At 35.1% G+C, this 21,278-nt stretch overlaps 2 protein-coding genes and 1 long non-coding RNA gene across 3 annotated transcripts; 2 read left to right on the top strand and 1 right to left on the bottom strand.

The window, feature by feature from the left end:
- Positions 1 to 282: 282 nt before the first annotated feature.
- On the bottom strand, positions 283 to 8,148 carry LOC309475682. The gene is made up of 2 exons (XR_014197754.1): positions 7,332 to 8,148; positions 283 to 803 (listed from the first exon to the last, which is right to left on the bottom strand). It is a non-coding gene; the product is annotated as an uncharacterized lncRNA (long non-coding RNA).
- LOC309475663 (uncharacterized protein) lies at positions 990 to 10,769 on the top strand. Its single transcript, XM_082138569.1, has 5 exons — positions 990 to 2,160; positions 8,155 to 8,481; positions 9,137 to 9,457; positions 9,571 to 9,724; positions 9,878 to 10,769. Exons 1-4 carry the CDS (start codon positions 2,115 to 2,117, stop codon positions 9,684 to 9,686), a joined length of 810 nt encoding a protein of 269 aa, XP_081994695.1. The 5' UTR covers positions 990 to 2,114; the 3' UTR covers positions 9,687 to 9,724; positions 9,878 to 10,769.
- Positions 10,770 to 10,900: 131 nt separating this feature from the next.
- Positions 10,901 to 15,970, top strand: LOC309475631 (uncharacterized protein). Its single transcript, XM_082138503.1, has 6 exons — positions 10,901 to 11,569; positions 12,276 to 12,599; positions 13,550 to 13,927; positions 14,057 to 14,161; positions 15,376 to 15,435; positions 15,583 to 15,970. Exons 1-6 carry the CDS (start codon positions 11,527 to 11,529, stop codon positions 15,669 to 15,671), a joined length of 999 nt encoding a protein of 332 aa, XP_081994629.1. The 5' UTR covers positions 10,901 to 11,526; the 3' UTR covers positions 15,672 to 15,970.
- The last annotated feature ends 5,308 nt before the right edge of the window (positions 15,971 to 21,278 follow it).

Genomic DNA, 21,278 nt, shown 5'->3' on the forward strand with positions numbered 1-21,278 from the left:
CTGGATTAGTTTTGTGTTTAAATCACATGTTTTTTTCTTTCTTTTTAGATATAGGCCAGTGTTATTACAATTCTTCTACTTGCACCTTTTTGCACCCCAAAATAACTATAGAAAAATTATTTTAATTATTCACTTATACAATTATTTTGTAAAAGTTCAGATTCAATCATTCAACCATTTCATTTGGATCACACTTTTTTATGCACATATTGTAGGAAATACTCCATTTATGTAATCTATTAAAATACATCAGAATACTATAGAATCAATAAAAATGCAGGATTTCAAAAATATATTTTTTATTTTCCATTAGCACCACAACAGAAAACACATACAACATCACTGATAAACAGCAAACTCAAAATAAAGTTTAGAGAGTTAATTTAGAGATGGTGGAAGAATCAAAAGAAGCCGTCTATACATGGCCACAGATAATATTAACACAGACAAAATGTATTAACATTTGTTATGGATTTACAAATGTTCTGAGATTCCTCAGTAACATATTTTAAAGTCTTTGGACTCTGCATTTTCTTTCTAAACAAAAACAAAACATCTGTGTACAATCTCAATTAACATCAATGTAATTATTGATAATTTTTTTACAGGTGTAAATATTTTATGAAAATGCATGACACATTCTAAATGAGTGATAACCTTACATGTTCTCTTTGTATTAGAGAAGTACAAGCATATCTGTTGTTTCAGTGTTTGTTATAGGTCAAGCTGACAGATATTTCAAAACTCATTTCCAATCTCCACTCTTCAGATGTCAGATGCTGCTGGAACCATGATGATCATGACTGCAGAAAAGATAGAAAAAGTAGTCAATATTTCCCTATATATAATTTGTTGAAATAACAGTTTTTTTAATAGTTTAAATTATTACTTGTAATATAAAATTAATTTGATAGCCACAGTATGAGATGGATTTACTGACATGATCAAACCTTTGGTTGCAGAATTTAGAATTTGTATTAAGACTGTGGGAAAATCAGACAATAGTGAATTACAATCATATTTTTAGTTATGAATACATAAACTAACTTTTAAACTCAGTATCAGAGAGAGAATCCATAGCATGGCAAAATATCTGCCATAAATATATTGCCATATATGAAAGCCATTATAGGGACATTAGGTCCTATCAGACCAAACACTACTTAGTTAACACTATTTAATCAGATGTAAATAAATCAATATCTAGTCTATAATGTACTTAGTGCAATACACTAGCTTTGAATGAGGAAATATAAAGCTGAATTTCACCTATGTAATAATATCCGAATAATATCAAATGAAGGGAACATGTAAATGGAGAATAGCAATGGACCTAAGACTGAGCCTTGAGGCACACCACACTTTATCCATGTTACGTAGGACATCTGTTAATTTACAAAAAAAATAACATGGTAGTTGTCGGACAGATAATATCTTAAGGCTAGCACCTGTCCACAAATGCCAATATGATTCTTTATGCTTAAAAGAAAGTCATGATATATAGGGTCAAATACAGTGCTAAGTAATGCTAAAATAGACTGTCCAAGTCAAGTGCTAAAAAACGTATTTTGACAAGTATAGGCCAATCTGGAATAGCTATCTAAACTCAATTTTATTCTTAATTGCATATGTATTTCTTTTGAATCCTTACAATTACACTAAAGATTTCCTTACAATATTTCTCTAAAACTGAGACTGATGTCAACTGACGTCCAGACAGCACAGGTGTACATGTATTTTTTGGGGGGGCAGGTCTTTGCGAATGTTTGATTTTTGTGCGGTAGGTGGCGTTATGAGTCTGTGTCGTCCCGCGTCACGTTACCTGCCAGACGGAAGATTCAGCCATTTCGAGTTGTGCGCTCTCTTGTATTTGTAGCCTTTATGGAACGTAAACCATTTCACACATCGTACATATCTTAAGGAATATCGCCTGTAAATCGCAGTCAATTTAAATAGTCTCGGTCATTCTTTAGCCGTTTTTTTTTTTGTAATTGTCGTTATCAATCTGGTTGGGTGCGGTTGAGAAACGACAGCACGACGGATTTATTTGGATATTTATAGCTACGATCTTCACCGTTTTTAAGCTCCAGAAATTGCTCGACTCTTCAATCAAAATGGGAAAAGCGTATTTTATGTTTCTTGTCTTATTATCTGTGGAGGGTAAGTAGTAATTTTATTTTTTGTAGCTATAACACTTTCGATTTTAATTAATAGAACCGGAAATAAATAATGCGTATTTGCTTAAATACCCGTATTTTCTTATTCCTTGCTGTGGTTCTTAACGTGCTAATAGTGTTCGCGTTTATTAGGATGCATGACAGAGAGTGGAAAATGGTGTGTGTTCTTTATTTTACGCTATTTACCATCATGAAGCCTCAGACACCATATTGGTTTTCAAGTTCAGGCCTTGCGGTTATTATTATCAGCCTTTTGGAATCGATGTCCAAATCACGTCGGGTCTTTGAGAATTAGGTTTTATGCGGTTGTGCTATTCAGGTAGGCTAAATTAAATGTATGTTTCTCGACTCTCTATTCAAGCTTTTTGCGTAGGATAATTTTTTTTATATACATAGCTATATATAAATTAGACTTCCGGAGATGCCAATAGGCCTTACAATTCCTGTGTATCTGATGCAATTTGTATTGTACATATTTGAATATTTAGGTTTAAGATTAGAAGATGTGGGGAGGTTTGTTGATAATTTTTTTTTAGATAATCGAGGCTGTTGTAGAAGACTAGGCCTATGTCTTTTTTTTTGCGTTATGTCTGTTGTTCTTCAGCCTAAATGTCCTTATTTTTCTCAAAGGTTTCGTAATCTGGTCAACATAATTTGTCTACAGCTTTTAAACGCAGACTAGGCTACATATGATGGTGAAATGCGTCAGGGTATTTCATGTAGGCCCATGTTACGCCAGTTCATGACGTTGTTGTGGTGTTCAGCTGCACGATCCACTTTTTCATGCGTGTTTAGAAATGTCGTAGGCTACTGTTGTCAAGCCAGCTTTAAGACCGAATCAACCGCATTATATGAAAATAATATTAGGCCTATATCTATAAGCCATGCGTTATTGCGTTAATTCTAATTCATGATACAAGACAAATAGTGGAATTATTAGTAATAATTATAATTATTTATTAGACGTTCTCTGTTACAAAAAAAAAAAATGTATTTATGTAATTTGGTTTATCATTAGGATATGCCATGCAGCTGATTATAACAGAACGCGTTTTTGTTAACACCAACATGAAATGCCTTTACATTAATGTGCTTGCAATGAAGATCTAGCAGGCATTTACATCATCATGACAACTGGTGTGATATAATTTTCGCGAGAATAGTTGCGTTGTTCTGACAGACTTCAGTACTCGAGGGGGCGATAGAGGTACATTTCTGACGTCAAACCGGATGTGTTGTTATTCAGGTGAGTTACTATATAAACATATCGACTGTAAGTCATATAGAATATAACTTGATTATACTATTTTTTGTTATACTATTTTCTCTTGCTCCGCCATAGCATTAGTTAGCGTTAATAATTGAACAGAATTTCGTTACAGTGACTCTACGTTACGTTGCGTTATGAATTTTAGTAGCGTTTCTGAATGCAACATTCCTTGCAAGTTTAACCCTTGATGTGTAGCCTATTTTATGGTTGGGACATATTTATATTATTTGCTATGGCTGATAATTTTGTCCCAACCACTTTATAAAAGACTTGTTTTGGCTGAAAAGGGAAGTATAGCTTCCTCCAGGAATTGTTTCTAATGCAAAGGAATTGACAAAAAGCAGTTCACTTAGTAAGTTTTCATTTTAATAAGTGGTGGATTTTAAGTTTGTGATGTTCTGTTGTGTTTTTTTCTCAGTAGTGGATACAGATATTCGGTTGTTAAGTCGTGACGTAACCAATACTCTTTCCGGGTCCAAAGTCCAGGTCCTCTCTACCTACCTACCGCTTTCGCTGGTGTTTTGGTTATTATTGAGTGTTTTTACAATGCCGCAGTGCTGTGTCTCGTGTCCCGAGCTAACTCACTTCAACCTCGTAAATCTTCTTTTTCATTGAGGACTCTACCCTTAATTATGCCACCTGAGTGATGAGCTACACTAACCACTCTGTTGGTGTTAAAGGAATTTAAACCCTTTTTGACCGCCAAGGGTGCCTCACTAAGAAGGACGTGATCGTAAATAAATTTACAGGTTCCACCGTTGTTATTTCTGGACCGCTTGGGACCCAAAACGTCACGCGTGACGTCAGACTTAACAATCGGATAGGGTTGCAATGGGCTTAGACCCAACCCCCCCCCCCCCCCTTTTTTTTTTCTTTTTTTTTTTTTTAACTACAACATAGCCTAATGGTAAAATATTATTTTGAAATCTTTGAGCAAATTTTTCAGAGACAGAGACATTTTACAAAAAGAAACGTTCAGAATGACGTAAGGGTGAATAAATGAAAGAATCTTCATTTTTGGATGAACTATTTGTTAAATATTTATTTAACCAGAAATATTACTTTAATTTCAGATATAAGAAGTTGAGACATATGACCCAAAAATGAAAATTCGGTCATAATTTACTCACCCTCATGTTGTTTCAAACCTTTATGAGTTTCTTTCACCTGTTGACCAAATTTTTTTTATATTTTAATTAATATTGTCAGCCCGACAGTTGATGGTAGCATTGACTTCTATAGTAGGGAAACAAAAAATACAGTGGAAGTCAATGGCTCCCGTCAACTGTCTGGTTACCAACATTCTTCAAAATATCTTCCTTTTAGTTCAACAGATGAAAGAAAATCATACTGGTTTGGAACTAGGGCTGTCACGATATGATATCGTGATTATCGCATCCAAAATAAAAGTTTGTATTTTCATAATAAATGTGTGTGTACTGTGTAGAATTATTTTTTATATTTAAATACTCATACGTGCATGTATATTTAAAAACAATATTTATATTTATATAATATAAATTATAGATAAATCTATAAACTTTATATACATGCAAATATTTCTTAAGCATGTGTGTGTATTTATATATATAAAATAATTCTACACAGTACACACACACACATTTATTATGTAAATACAAACTTTTATTTTGGACGCGATAAACGCGATATCATATCGTGACAGCCCTATTTGGAACAACATGAGGGTGAGTAAATGATGTCAGAATTGTAATTTTGGGGGGAACTATCCCTTTAAGGCCTGTTCACGCCAATGATGATAACTTATAACGATAGAAATATAGTTTACTGTAACAAGAATGTCACAAAGAAAATATATGGTCTGAATCACTTTCAGAACTTTTTTTTTTTTTAGCTGATACAAGCTATTTTTGAATACAACTGAACAATAAAGACATTGACAGCCAATCAAATCGATCCGGCTTAAAAGAGCTTGAACATTTAAAGCGACAGACGACAAAACAACAGCATGCACTTATAATAAACAGAACGATATCATCCGCTGGTGTGGAAGCTAATACAGTCATCGTTATAGTAATCATTCTTGATGTGAACGGGCCTTTACTCTGCACTGCAAAAGACTATATAAAATTGATCTAGCTGGACATCAAAGAAGGCAGATTTTGACCATCAGTATGCTCATTTAATCGATTTTTGACATTAGTTATTATGTCAATTGTTTTTTTAATTGTGGTCTGTTTTCAACAACATCTGTTTAGTGAATGCATTATATAAAATTATGTTTAATTTCCAATTGGCCGTTCTTTTGTGGAAGTATAAAACAAGTTGTTCCCAATCCTAACAGGAAGCATGATATGTTGAGGCTTAGCAGTTATGAAAGAGTTTCGCAAGAAAGAGCCCATCCCCCAGTAAACGCCTTTGGCGTTTACATAAAAAGTAGTAACTGATAACTGGGAGAAAAGAGGCCCTTCTGTTTTGAATGGAAGTCATTTGAGGAGAGGCCTCAACATGTTGCTTTTGTGTGGAAACGGCTAAGCACTTAAAGGGATAGGTCACCCAAAACTGTTTTTCACCACTATTTAGTATTATTACACTCTTAAAGAGTTTAAAGTTTTACTTATTTATCTGGATTAACCTATTTTTTCATCCAAAAAAAAAAAAAAAACTGACATGGCATAAATTACAAGCATACATGCTTTGTCTGGATGCAGCACATGGTAGTCCAACTGTTAGTAACTGTTTCAAAAGGGCAAGTGTGACATGCTAAACTCCATTTAAAGTCATTTAAACAGCATTTTTTCTACTTTAATTATTACTTATAATAATATGATTGTTGTGCCCCGCAGTTCCATGGCCTCATATGAGTCTTGGGGCTACATAAAATAATTTAACTTTGAATTTAAATTCATTAAATGTAATACAAGAATAAGAAACATGTTGTGTAAAATAGTTTAAGACTACAGCATGCCACAGCAGGGCACTTGAAATTCTTCTCAATTGTATATGAGAGCAAATGAAAACGTGTGCAAGCTTGTAAATGCTTAGAAATGATTTACACACTGGACAACCTTGAAATGTCCTGCGAACAGTTCATGAATGTTTTCTTATTGTTTGTTCTTTGGTGTTTTCACTCTGCCACTTTTATTTACAGACTTGTTTCTCTGTTAGCTCTACGTTTATTCCAGAATTATATTGGCCTTTCAGTGGCTATTGAAGTGTTTCTCAGTGTGATAAATCGTGTAAATCATTGTCTTGAGTAGACCGCTGTTCGTTGATGGCGTTGTCACGTGGTACATGTTACTTTTCTCAGCGGTGATTGGAATGAACTAATCACAGCAATTTGTGGTTTACAGGCATCGGATTTAAAATGAATAATTGTATGGAAATAGCAGGGGCGGGAATTTTGTTTTATTTTGAAGTACCTATTCGTGTTACTAATGCATTTAAATGATTATACTTTCATTGTACAAATGTATTTAACAAAGCCAAAACCCTCCAGAGATTTGTATGCTACTCAATGGAGAAATCGTTGTTCTGAACCGTAAAGCGCCCCCTCGTGGAAGAAACTGACTTGTGTGGGAAAAACATTAACCGCCCAAAGGGCGTCAAGTCCGCTCTGGGAGTAAGAATATCAACGTAAGGAGAAAAACAATGTCCCTGCCTGTCAAATTGTTTAACATATCAGTGTAAATTGTTATTTTGGTCAAGTTAATACGGCATATGTCACTAATTCACCCGGCCGTTGATAATGTACCAAAACTTTTATCAGTGAATTCGTATCATCCACCATTTTTGTGCTATGACAGATCTCTGTTTAAACGAATGGCATTATACAATTAATTTCCTCCGTGTTGTTGAACACAGATACAAAACGGATTCGGTGTATATAAAAATATGTTCCTTACCCGTATTTTGGTGACTAGCCGTCACAACGTAGGTCCTATAATGCATTATCCACCGCGTCGGTTAATATTCTAAACGCGTATAGGTTTCTATCAACATTTTAGTTTTCAAAAATAATCCGTTACAGCTGTGCTAAGCCGTCTGAATGAATAAACAAAAACAACAAATAACGCAAATCCCTTATTAGTTGATTTATCAGAAGAAAAATATCATCGTCTATATACATTACAAAGCGCTACTGTATGATCCAGTTTCAATTTTAATATCGTAGCCACACAATCGCACACCAGTTTCCGCATTCAGCTCGTCCCCTATCTCGCGAGATTTCATTTAAAACTGTTTATATCGAGTGACAGTTTTTGTTTTATTCGCATCCAGCCTAACATATTCTACTAAGATTTCCTCAAATGGTCTGTAGATGCTCAGTTTAAAATAGTCTGACCATAGTTTGTTCCCATTATAACATACATTATATGTAATGTATAATACACATGTTTTCATTAAGAATGTATATTTGTGCAACATATAGGCTGTTTAAAATATAAATATGTATTTTCAAACAAACCTAGGAATTTAACAAATAGTACACTGTATGTAGTCTGCATTAAATTAAAATGCTTTGTTTAACCACCATATTGTGTATTTGTGCACAAGTTTGTCTATTTATATTTCTTTTTAGAAAGCCTGTCAGTGGGCTGTATATAAAGCCCATTTTTAGTCCTGAATAGTAGAAACTACATGTAGACTGTTGAAATAATATATTTTTTTAAATGATCTCAGCCAAATCTGTTATAGGTGTTTTATATGTCTCTGATTGTTCTCCAGGTGTGTTTGGTGCTGAGCCAGATCCATTGAAGACAATAGAATTGGCGGAGGGAGATCCAGTCAAACTAGAAACTTGTGTTACCAAAATACAAAAAGATGATGAGATGGAGTGGAAGTTTGGAGCTCACGTCATAGCTACGATCAAGGCCAATAATGCCTTATTATATGACACTGATGATGCACTATTCAAAGACAAACTAGATCTAGATGATCAGACTGGAGATCTAACCATCAGAAACACCAGAACCAAACACTCCGGGCTTTATGAAGTGAAGATCGTCAATATCACCCATACAATACACAAGAGATTCAGTGTCACTGTCCTTGGTAAGAAATCAATGGTTGATTGTGATTAAAGGGATTGTTCACCCAAAAATGCAAATTCTGGAATAATTTACTCACCCTCATGTTGTTCCAAACCTTTATGAGTTTCTTTCCTCTGCTGAACCATTGACATCTGTAGTATGAAAAAAATAAATAAAAAATATATACTATGGAAGTCAATGGGGTCCATCAATTGTTTGGTTACCGACATTCTTTTAAATGCCTTATTTTGTGTTTAACAGAAGAGAGACATTCATACAGTTTTAGAACAACTTGAGGGTGAGAAAAATTATCATAAATTGATAATTAAATCCTGAGAAGAGCAACAGAGTGTTCTTTTTAATACTTAAAACATTTCTGGAAAATGTTCCTTCATATTGTGTAAATAATACAGAACGTTGCACAAATGTAACGAATCAGATAAAGAATATGAATAGTTTGAATTTAAATATGGAAATCATTGTCTATGTTTATGCATATATTTAGTATATAGCGACCCAGTGGCGAACTGGAAATATGTATGTACAATTTTTTGGAAGACTTATAATATCAATATATTGAACTTTCATGTATTTAAAAAGAAAAATTATAGAATTATTGTCTGAACGCAATCATTAACATCTGTTATTTCTGTGCATTTTGTCTATATGTATTTCAGATGCGATCCCTAAGAAAGTGTCAGTAACGGAGGGCGATTCTGCCATTTTAAAGCATGATATTGCTGATATAGAGATTTACGATATGATCGTGTGGATGTTTGAAGATGGAGAGACTTCCATAGCTCAAATCAACAAAAAGACCAGTAAAAACCCCTCATATGATGAAGCTGATGAGAGATTCAGAGGCAGACTGCAGCTGGATCAAACCGGATCTCTGACCATCACAAACACCAAATCCACAGACGCTGGACTCTATAAACTAAAGGTGACCGGTCAAAACAAAGCGGTTAAATACAGGAAGTTCCGCGTTACTGTCAGTGGTGAGTAGATCAAGTGTCTCAATGTAATAATTGTTTGTGCTAGCAATTGTTTGCGCGAGATGCTTGTCGCATGATTTATTATTGAACCGACCGTCTCCCTTTGTCCATTGCAGAACCGGGTCTGTCCACAGGTGTTATAGTGGCCATATGTGTGGGTGTCATTGCTTTAATCCTGTTGGGGGTCGGGATTTGGTGTCGCAGTCAAAAACGACAAGGTTCTACAATCTGATTCTACAATGAGGATAATCTAAACTTTATTGTACAAGAGTAAGCGTTTGTACTATATATACATAGACATTTGTGATTGTTGAAACAATATTAACAGTATTTCACTAAATGGATTCATTGATTGTGTAAATACTTGCATTTTTTAGTTGTAAGGAGTGATGCATACTTTCTTGTTTCTGTGTCTTCTTTCAGATGAAGGTAAAGGGAATGGGGTACAGGATCCATTGAAAGGACAGCAGTAGTTCAGAGCCTCTGGAACAGTAAACAAGAGCTGTACGAACTTCTGTCAACGACTTCTTTGGCATAAACCGAGGAACATGCTTATATGCGTTGTACACTTGCTGGAACGGTTTGCACTACATGTTGATCAATGATCCTGTTATTTTAGGGTACAAATGCATATCATTACCTGTTTTCAGTACATATATAATCATGTTGGCTGGTGGGACTGTTCACTGCTGCTTTGAAGGTTTTAGGTGGATGGTTTTTTAGGTCAAATGGCATCAACCGCAGGTTTCATTTTTATTAAGATTGTTTTCCTTAGTGATTTAATTCATGCTTTACAGGGTTAAAGAGGGAATTATGTGATGGATACTTTTTTTCATGTGCAGGAGGAGACTGTTTTTTGGTAATAATATGCATGCACATACTTATTTTCTTTGTCTTTTTTATTTTTCATAGAGTTATGGAAACTTTGTGCCTCATTTTTGCTCTAGAAGTATATTTTACGGTCACTCTACTCTGTTTACATTAGGATAGTTTATGATTAACTGCTGTTTACTTGCCTTTAGTGAACGCTGACATGGATGTTGAATGTTTCCAGTTATGTAGGCCAACATAATAATTTTTTCTTTTAATGTGAAATTTGAAGTTTTATTGAAATCATTGAGAATTCATAAGTAATATGAATGTCAAAGTTATTGCACTTATTGTAAAGCCACTGAATGGCTTGAATTGATTTGATTTGTAGCCAAATTTTTTTGTTATACAAATCTCTGCTTGGCTGTAATTGAAAATTACGATGTCTTGATGCCTTTTTGTTGTATATTGGGAAATGTTTCGAATAATAAAAAGGGAAAATATATACAGCAGCACTATAGCTATTCAATCACAAAAAACATGACTTTTTATCTTGAAGCTCAGATTTTACAGCATCTATTTACATAAATGATAGGCTACATAAATGTATGGAGCAGTTTTGTTGTAATATTGTGTCGGTTAATGTTTATTAATGTATGATGTTAATCTTTTAGAGGGCAGGTAAAAGGAATGGTTTCAGATATTTGAGAATGTAGTTTTTGAATCAGTTCAAATGTATCTAGTTCCGTCTTTTGCTTGGTTCTGTCTAGGCCAAGATTCTTCTGTTCTAGTTCTAAAAGTGGAAACATTCTCAGAATGTAAATTTGAACCAAAACTGTCATTTTTAGAACAAACACTGGAAACATCTGCGGTACAAGAGGAAGTGGTACCTAGATATTCAATGGTTCAGTTCCCGGTATTGTGCACCTTTGAAAGACTGGTAAGATAAATCTTAAACCACCTTAACAAGATTTCTTTATTTCCGTTCTCTAGGCGGCGCTGTCCAACCAATCGATATCCCAATAACATGCTGCTGTTTCCAGACGTTTTTGAGCGCCTTTCCCTCAAACACAAACGAACTGATTTCTCTTTCTGCATTATGAAAATGATCCCTTAATCGTTCTCTATTTCGTTCTTCAGAGGGTTTTTCAGTCTGTAATCCTCTCTGTTCATCAGTGCGGGAGCGGCTCGGAGACTGCATTCAACATATTTACATAAAAATCGCCTTATAGAAGTCAAATTTTACTGTCTTGTCCAAAAATATGGATAGCCTAATTTTCCCCATTCTCTTAATTTTTGCTGAAGGTAAGTCGTTGAACTCTGTTTATTTTTTCAGCACTTTCGTTTTCACGCTTTAGAAACCGGAAATGGAACGAACGCACGATTTTATGTTTCAAGGTGTTTGAATAACATGTAATAATGCCTTTGTTTTAGTGGCGGGATTTCATAAATGAATCGACATAATCCATAGTTTCCGATGCACCTTGTGCGATTTGCATGTGGTCATCGTGCGTAAGCGTTTCTGTACGTGTAAACGTCGTGACGCCATTGTTGTAGTTTTCTTGGATTGTCCGTGTATTTGAGTTTGCATTTTGTGGTGAATGCATACACGCTTTTATTTACCTACTTAGATAACGCTATTTTACAGTGTCATTGTTACTTGTAGTTACATTAGCTAATAATAAATTATCCATAATTAAATGCAACTAAACCTAACTCTAGTAAGTAGCCTAAATGTAGTTAGGATACAGAATATTATTCAGTACTTAAATGTATTTTACAGTGTAACAAATACACCTTAAAATAAAGTGTAACCAAATCTTTGAATACGCATTTTGTGTATCTTCGTTACCTTTATTAACAAAGGCTTTTTTGGTCAAATTTTGATTCTGTATTTTGTTCAGTTAGTTTTACATATTTTCGTCCTTTTAGTTTATTATATAATATTCAGTGAGCTTGCGTGCTTACAGTGAGTTTAATATGTGATTAACTGTGTATATCTATTCTTTAGGTGTGTTTGGTTTTGAGACGGATGGAGTGAAGTCAGTATCAGTGAAGGAGGGAGATTCTGTCACTCTAAACACTTGTCTTAATCAAATGCAAAAATCCAATAAGATACTGTGGATGTTTGAAAACGCTGTCATAGCTAACATCAAAGACCAAAAATTGTCAACAGAAGACGGTCCTGATGGGAGATTCAGGGACAGACTGGAGCTGGACTTTGAATCTGGATCTCTGACCATCAGGAACATCAGAACCAACCATTCGGGACTTTATCAAGTGGACATGTTCAGCACGAGTAAATCCTCGAAAAAATTCAATGTGACTGTAACTGGTGAGTAGCGCAATAAGGATTATATTTTTCCAGCAGTTTGAATACATGATTATTTTTCTGTTAATATGCAGTTTATTGTAGTTTTAAAATTAGTAAGCATTTAAGTGGGTCGTTGCATTAAAGATATAAAGATGTAAGATGATTATGAAGTTCACTTACAGTTAAAGTCAACTAACAAACATGACTAAAAACTCTCAGTGATTACAAAAAGAACAACAGCATAAATAATGAAAGAAAACAGTGATAATATAACCAGGTTGATCTCACCCGCTTGGTCGTTCCATTGTAACTTTATAATAGTGAAGATTTAATCCGTATGCTGGAAGGTCCCGTCAGGATCAGCCTGACTCCTACTGTTGTCCAGTTGTGAAATGTCTCTCGCTAGGGTCGTGTATTTCCTTCCCCCTGTCTGGCCTTTACTCTCTCTCTCTCTCTCTCTCTCTCTCTCTCTCTCTCTCTCTCTCTCTCTCTCTCTCTCTCTCTCTCTCTCTCTCTCTCTCTCTCTCTCTCTCTCTCTCTCTCTTCTCTCATCATGTGACCTACCAGCTCTGTCCCATATTAGGAATCCCACAGTTTGGGAGTTTTTGGACCACATTGTAATAGTTAAGTAGTCAGATTACACAAATGTGGTTTGAAATGATTATGCAAATGTGACCAGGGTAAAGTTGTCACATGTGTTTTGCATAATATACCTTTATACATTTATTAATTACAAGACCTAGTATCCTATAATGCATTTTAAATACAGATATGTCTATGTTTTTAAACCCTGCTATAGGGTCAGATTGATTTAAATGAACTGTATATTTTTCCCCCGATTAATAAGAGTGGAAATGGGTTCAATACATTCTACGAGAGCTAAAAAAAATGTGACAACATGCCCCGTTCTCCCCTATGTACATTATTATGATGTATTGCAGTGCAAATAATCAACTGTGAAACTTTTCCAGGTGTGTTTGATCCAGACGCAGATCAAATAAAGGCAGTGTCGGCGATGGAGGGAAAGTCTGTCACTCTGAACACTGATATTAAACTACAGAAAGATGATCTGATGCTGTGGAGGTTTGCAAAGGCCACAAAAGGCAATCCAGTTCATCACAACCCGTGTCAAAGCGATGCGACTGCCATCGCTAAAATTTACGGAGAAACTCTGGAGATCTCATTAGATCCTGGTGACAGTGATATATTTAATAATATAGTGAAGGTGGACAAACTGAGCGGATCTCTGACCATCACAAGCATCAGACCTGAACACTCTGGGATTTATATACTACAGATCAGCGATAACACTGGGACCAAATGCAGGAGATTCAGAATTACTGTCAGTGGTGAGATTGTATTCGTTTTACTATTCTATTTAGTATATTTTATTTGAATAAGATGCAGGTAAATGAGATCCTCATTGCATTTGTGCCAGTATGAGAAGAAGTTGCCTAATTTCAGTTCATTTCTTTTAGATGCTACAAAATCCTACTTGTGTGTAGTTTGGATGTCAATCGCTCTAGTACTTATTGTGATTTTGACGGTTGGGTGTTTGGCTGCGGGCATTCTATACAGGAAAGGTGAGTAACAGAAATGCAAATCTTTTGAACTGTTTTTATCAGTTGTGATTATTGTAATAATGCTTTATTATGAAAGAATATCCATGTAACTACCACTTAACGCTTCAAAAAGTGCTTAAAGAGAATGTAAAACTAATCCATATGAATTGAGTGGTTTAGTCCAATCTTTTTTGAAGAGACTCAATCACTTTAAATGATGAGCAGATTTAATTTAGGCTTTTATTCACATATAAACATTCATCGCACACATCAGGTATAGTAAACAAGCTCAATCATGCTTGATTCATTCTCGTGTGTCATGGCAACACAATCTCACAGCAATTTGTAATTATTTTACGTTTTGGTGAATCGGTGGCTAATTCATATCTCATTTGTACATTTTCGCAAGATCTGTTTAAACCCCAGTGATGGGTAAGTTTAAGGACGGGGTTAGGTGTGGTCCTTCTTAATGACTTCATTCTAAAAATCATTTGTTTTCGTTTAATTCAAGTACGAATTCATATGAATTAGCCACCTCTTAAAATAGTTATGTTTTCCAATGAGGAATCACGCAACACACTATGGTCTCTCTTCATTACCCACTATGTACTGGTGAATCCGAGGGTGAGATATGTCTCCTCGTATTTTCACATCTTGAGACTGTCTATACTGGATGCGGCAAAGCAAACATTACAAATCCATTTGTGCTTTAAGTCAGAAGCGCTGGAGTACTAGAACAGGGCATCAGTTTACTATTGGCTTCCGTTGTGCACTTTCAAAAAGGTTCCCGTTTACATCAGTGTTGTTTATATCCGAACTACAAACTTTTATCCCAGTGCTTCTCTGATAATTTGAATTATTGTGACAGAAATAATGATATGTTTCATAACTTTATATGACAGCTACTCTCTCTGGCTCAGCGAATGCAGATTTGAATGTCCGCTGTGATCGCACGTCAAAGTTTTAATTGACGTGTATAGCAAAATCGTTGTCGTTTAGGAATAATATTGTGTGGGTGTTTGAATCGAGATCATAATATTTTACTTATTAATCGTGCAGCTCTAATATGGCAAGTAGCTGCATAATAAGCTAGATAATTTCTAGATAAGCTAGAGCACCCTGAAGAGCTTGCTTTCTTTTGCATAAGTCTGCATACCGTACACTAATCCTCAGCCTTGCTGCACCCCCTATTTTTATTCTGTTGTTATTGTTCAGTGTTTTACCTTCATTCACAGATTTGTTAAGGACAGTGAGGCGGTATATCTGCTGTCAACCAGAGAAGGCGCAGGATACTGGTGAGTGTTTCCTTCAGATAATACTGAGCTTCCTGTGCTTAAGGAAACAAAAAGAAGTAGGTTTATGTGTATAGAGTAAAATATGGACTTTTTCCTCATTTTAAATTGTGAAAATGTTTAATTTAATTGAACTGGCCTCCTTTGTAGGTGAAACAGAAAAAAACAAAGACAAGGGAGAACGCAAGAGAGAATCTGTCCCTCTCAACACTGCATCTAATGTTAAAGTGGAGGAATAAAAGTCATAGCAAGAATCAGTAGAGCAGCCAATAAGACTTTTAAGACTTGTAAGAAGACATGATGGTGCTGATGGGAGATTCAGAGACAGGAGCTGGACGAGATGACTGGAGCTCTGACCATCAGGAGCACCAGAACCACAGACTCTGAAGATTATCAACTACAGTTTGCCAACAATGGATAGTTCCGGTCCTTGATTCTGATTGGTTGGTTGAGCCACGTTCAAAGCCGTTGTACATACAAATAGCAAAATAAATTTGTTTATGGATGCTCCACATCGTGCCTGACAACACACCTAACCACGGCTTATTGGTCTCAGCTTGTTGGTTACATTACATGGACAATTTATATATATATATATACACACACACAACCGGTCAAAAGTTTTAGATTTTAAAAGTTTTCAAAAGTTTATTTGACTAAAAATACAAACAAAAACAGTAATATTGTGAAATATTATTCCAATTTAAAACAGCGGTTTTCTATGTGAATATACAGTAAAGTGTAATTTATTCCTGTGATCAAAGCTGAATTTTCAGCATCATTACTCCAGTCTTCAGTGTCACATGATCCTTCACAAATCACTCTAATATGATGATTTGATGCTCAAGAAACATTTATGATTATGATCAATGTTGAAAACAGTTTTTTTTTTTTTTTTTTCATGATGCTATGATGAATAGAAAGGTCAAAAGAACAGCATTTATCTGAAATAGAAAGCTTTTGTAACATTAAACACTACCCTTCAAAAGTTTGGGGTCAGTAAGAATTTTATTTTTATTTTTGGGGGAAAGAAATAAAATAAAATCAATACTTTTATTCATCAGTGATGAGTTAAACTGATCAAAAGTTACAGTAAAGACATTTATAATGTTAGAAAATATTCTATTTGAAATAAATGCTGTTCTTTTGAACTTTCTATTCATCAAAGAATTTTGAAAAAAAATTGTACACAACTGTTTTCGACAACATTGAAAATAATAATTAATGTTTGAGCATCAAAATCATATTAGAATGATTTCTGAAGGATCATGTGACACTGAAGACTGGAGTAATGATGTTGAAAATTCAGCTTTCATCTGAGGAATAAATTACATTTTAAAATATATTAAAATAGAAAACAGTAATTTTAAATTGTCATAATATTTCACAATAATACTGTTTTTTTTATTATTATTATTGTACCAATTGTAGTCTTTTAAAGCAACACGAAGTAGGACTTTTTACCTTCAAATAATGTTTCCAAAATCGTTTCAGTGGTTCATCAAGTCATAACAGGGTGAAAGACACTTATGCCACTGCTTTGCGGTCCTTTATCTGGTATATCCATGCTATGTAAGATTGCCAGATCGGGTCACATTTCTATAGTTCTAATGAGACACAAGAATACTACAAATTTGACTTGCTTTACGGCAAGAGTTACAATGGTTGATTCCAAAGCCGGTGCTGGATAAACAGCGAGCGTGCGTGCGCGTGTGACAGTAGGATGCGGTAGGCTAAATTATTTACGACAGCGGTAATGAACAATTCCGCTTCCAACCTGTAGGGTGACCGCAGAGGAAAAGTTCCTTGGTGTTGCTTTAAAAAGGCATCAATATAAATTTTTCGATACATATCGATACTGAAAATTTGAAACGCGTCCAATCCTCATTTTCCACAGAATAGATACACAGTACCATCTGCTCTCTCTCATTTCTCCAAGAGCGAGTGACACGGAAAAACCCTCCTCCCCTCACTCTCTCGTTTCATTTGCTCTGGATGAATATTGTTGCTGTTACAGGGCTTGAATTTCGGCATGGGATTGCGCATCATTTTACTCATTCCCGCAGATTTTGTACTCACATCCAAAGTGTGTGGACATAAAGCCGCCTCTCAGTACTAAATTGAGTTATTTTTCGCTGCGTATTGCGCTTAAACAGTCAAAAGCACTAAATAATGTCAAAATTGCAGTCTTTAGGAGTATTCATGTAAACAGTTGTTTTAAGTGAACGTAAACAGTTGAGAAAGAAAAGGCATGCGTAACTATAATGGATCTGTGTGTCAGGTCTTAAAGTGACAGCAGCCTAATATACCTGCTGCCAAATTATGAGATATTAAAAATATCTGTATGGCAGTTTTTCCCCCATAGTATCGATGTCAAACTTGTGGCCAGTGAAAATGCTGAGTGGCTAGTAACTTTGGAAAACCACAAGCCACAGTGGCTGGTGAGCAAAAAAGTTAATGTGATGCCCATATATACAGAATATACCGGTGTATAGTATATATTATTATAGATTTGATTGCTTCTATTGCTCTCTTCATTTGTAAAACACGATAAAAGTGTCTACTAAGTGTAAACACACACACACACACACACACACACACACACACACACACACACACACACACACACACACACACACACACACACACACACACACATATATATATAGCCTCAGTATATGTATGTATGTATATATATATTCTGTAATGTGCCTCTAAAACACTTCACACTCATCAATGGTCATGAACCGACTTTATGAGAAATGTCTCGTGCTGTATAGATAATATAAGAGGTAATGCACACGCTTAATGATTCTCTGACTGATGTGTGTATATTTCAGTGGATATTCATTAAGCAAAAGTGCAATTAATGATTGTGTGGATGCTTTTTGTTTTTGTACATATCCTATATGCTGCATCATGCTGAGTGTCTGGATGGGATTACTGTAATACTTTAATTGCAGAAATAATGCATTTATTGATTGACCTCAACCATTGTAAGGAATTTCTATAGATGTTTAAACGATCTATAGTAGAAAACTTATTTTCTCCACCGTTCTGTACTTTAACTCCTGTTTTAGGTACTGTTATGAAATACTTGAAATTCAGTAGCCTATACTGTAACTTTAATTTTGCTGCTCAGTGAATAAATGTGGATGGAAATTTAGTCTTATTTTACATTTCCACTTTTTTGTTGTTGTTCTGGTACCTTTTTTGTAAATAATATATTTTACATGCACATATTTACTCACATGCTAAAACCGAATAACAATCTTGACAGTATGTTGTGTTTGTAATAAATCAGATGTGAAATCTATAATCTGAAGTGACCAGTTTTGAGGCTTATTCACTGCTGATCTGCTTTTATTAGGAATATTAGACCTATGTTTTTCACTATAAACTTAACTAATAATACAGTAAGGTATGTGCAAATGAGAATTATGACAGTTAAAGTAAAAAGTCAGCTGTCAAAGGAAATAGTGTTGCAACTTTTGTTGTTATTGGTTTGTTGGGTATTCATAAAGGTTTATTTATTCTTTGTCTTTTAGACAGAGACAGGTGTCATTCACCAAGCATGCATGCTTACGCACGAATTCGTGCGTGAAATCTGCTTACGAACGTTTTCTCGAACAAATCATGATTCATCAATAACTTAGGTTTTAATTTACGAAAAAATAAATAAATTGAAACAACTGAAACCACATGTACGCAAAAATCACATAGGCCTACTCTTGGTGGCCTAAACATTTTAAGGTGAAATTTATTGATAGCCTAGATAATATATAATGTTTTTAAGTAAAAGAGTAAAAATATGTGTTTAAAACAAGTGCGTAACAGACGCAGACGCAGTTACGCGTAGGTCTGTAATGTTGGAATAAAAGGTGTTATGCGTTTAAACTTGTCTTGAGGACGGCGACTTCTCAGGAGAGAATTCAGGTGTGTTCGCCATTGGCTGCGTGCGGCTGGATGTAACCGATCGGTGAGAGTTGTGCTGACGGGGTCGGGGAGAAGCTGAAAACAGAGACGTTAAAGGGTTAGTTCACCCAAAAATGAAAATTCTGTCAGTAATTACTCACCCTCATGTTGTTCCAACCCCGTAAGACCTTCGTTCATCTTCGGAACACAAATGAAGATATTTTTGATTAAATCTGAGAGGGGTTCAGTACAAAAAAAATGCTAAACTTTGACAAAAATATTTTATTTTTGTTATAATTGTGATTTTATAATATTTAGATATGAATCCAACTTGTGAAAAGATATCTTTCAGGTAGTCAAATAGCAAATAGCATATAGTGGAGCTCTATGGCCATCTAGTGGTTAAAGTGATTTTTTTTTTTTTTTTTAACTGCATTTTCCAAAAAATGGGCATAAATGTTACATTAAACCATTTAAAATGATCCATGTTATCCCCATGAATGAAAGTTAGAAATCTGGGTCTTTTATAAAGTGAATTTTACATCAAATGCTGTTTTTTTGTAAAAAGCTTATTTAAATAAATATTTATTTATTTATTTATAGAAATTTAAAAGATATCATAAATTCTCCAAAAACTGCACAAATGTTGAGTAAAAACATTAACAAACAGAATAAAATTACATTTGAAAAAAAAAAAACCCAACTATTATCTTGTTACAAAATTAAATGTTATTGTCTGGGGTCTCTGGAGACCCCAAAAAACACGAGTGTAGACATAAATAAAGACCATCAGAGGGGTTAAGTTTATAAAGCGACGAGAATACTTTTTGTGTGTAAAAAAAACACAAATATAACAACTTTATTCCACTATTCATTTCCTTCTCTCCACGCTTCATTAGAGCAGAAGGAGATGAAAAATGTCCTAATTCCACAGAAAAAGTTCTCCCAGAAAGATATGAGTTAAACCAATTAAGAGCTTTTCCTTGAATCCCTGCCCACTCTCTTAGATGCTCCAACAGCATGCACTATAGTATCAAATGTAGCAGTCAAATCAATTAAAACTAAAATTGCACACTTTCCTGAATCGATAGCCAAAAACAAGTCGTTTGACACTTTGAGAAGGGCTGACTCTGTACTGTGTTGAGCCCTATAAGGCTTGCTAATATGACGTCATCATGACGTATTCCCAGTGGTGAACGCAAAGCATTTTGGGAATCCGCGGCACAAACATAAGGTGCCAAACTTCATTGCATGGAGGGAGGAACGCAGTGTACATTTGATTTTCTTTTTTAATCTAAGTGTAACAAAAAAACAAACAAAAAAAAAGATTAGAGCTCTGTTTAAGGACAAGAAATTAAAACCAACGCAATGATGAATGTCCAAAAGATGGCATTGACAGACTGTTTTTAAATGAAGTTGGATAAATATTTTTTGCTTTTAAACAGTGTGTGTGTGTGTGTGTGTGTGTGTGTGTGTGTGTGTTTGAGAGAGAGAGAGAGAGAGAGAGAGAGAGAGAGAGAGAGAGAGAGAGAGAGAGAGAGAGAGAGATTTTGGTTGGGTGACAGTTGTAGGTTACAGTTAGGGTGACCAGACGTCCAGAAAAATTCGGGACAGTCCCGAAATCGAAGCTGTTGTCCCGAAACCGGCCCTAATTGTCCCGAAAATTATACTAAAGCAAATTCTTGAGTAGCCTAGTTATTGTCTGATAAAACTTTAAAAACTGTCCGTGGAGGTTGAGTCGTCCTGCAGGCAGCCCCCGTCGGCTGCTCATTGGCTGAAGCATCTTTTCTTTTTTTCTTTTTTTTTGAAGTTCTACAAAGAGACTGTAGGCGCGAATTTAAATGCATTGATAAGCGAGCGAGAGTTGCCGCAGCCGCGAGTTCAGTGAATGTGCAGGCAGCCACTCATAAAGGAGTGATTGATTGGTCGCG

The sequence above is a fragment of the Leuciscus leuciscus genome (assembly GCF_965113295.1).
Source record: "Leuciscus leuciscus genome assembly, chromosome: 15".
Lineage (NCBI taxonomy): Eukaryota > Metazoa > Chordata > Actinopteri > Cypriniformes > Leuciscidae > Leuciscus > Leuciscus leuciscus.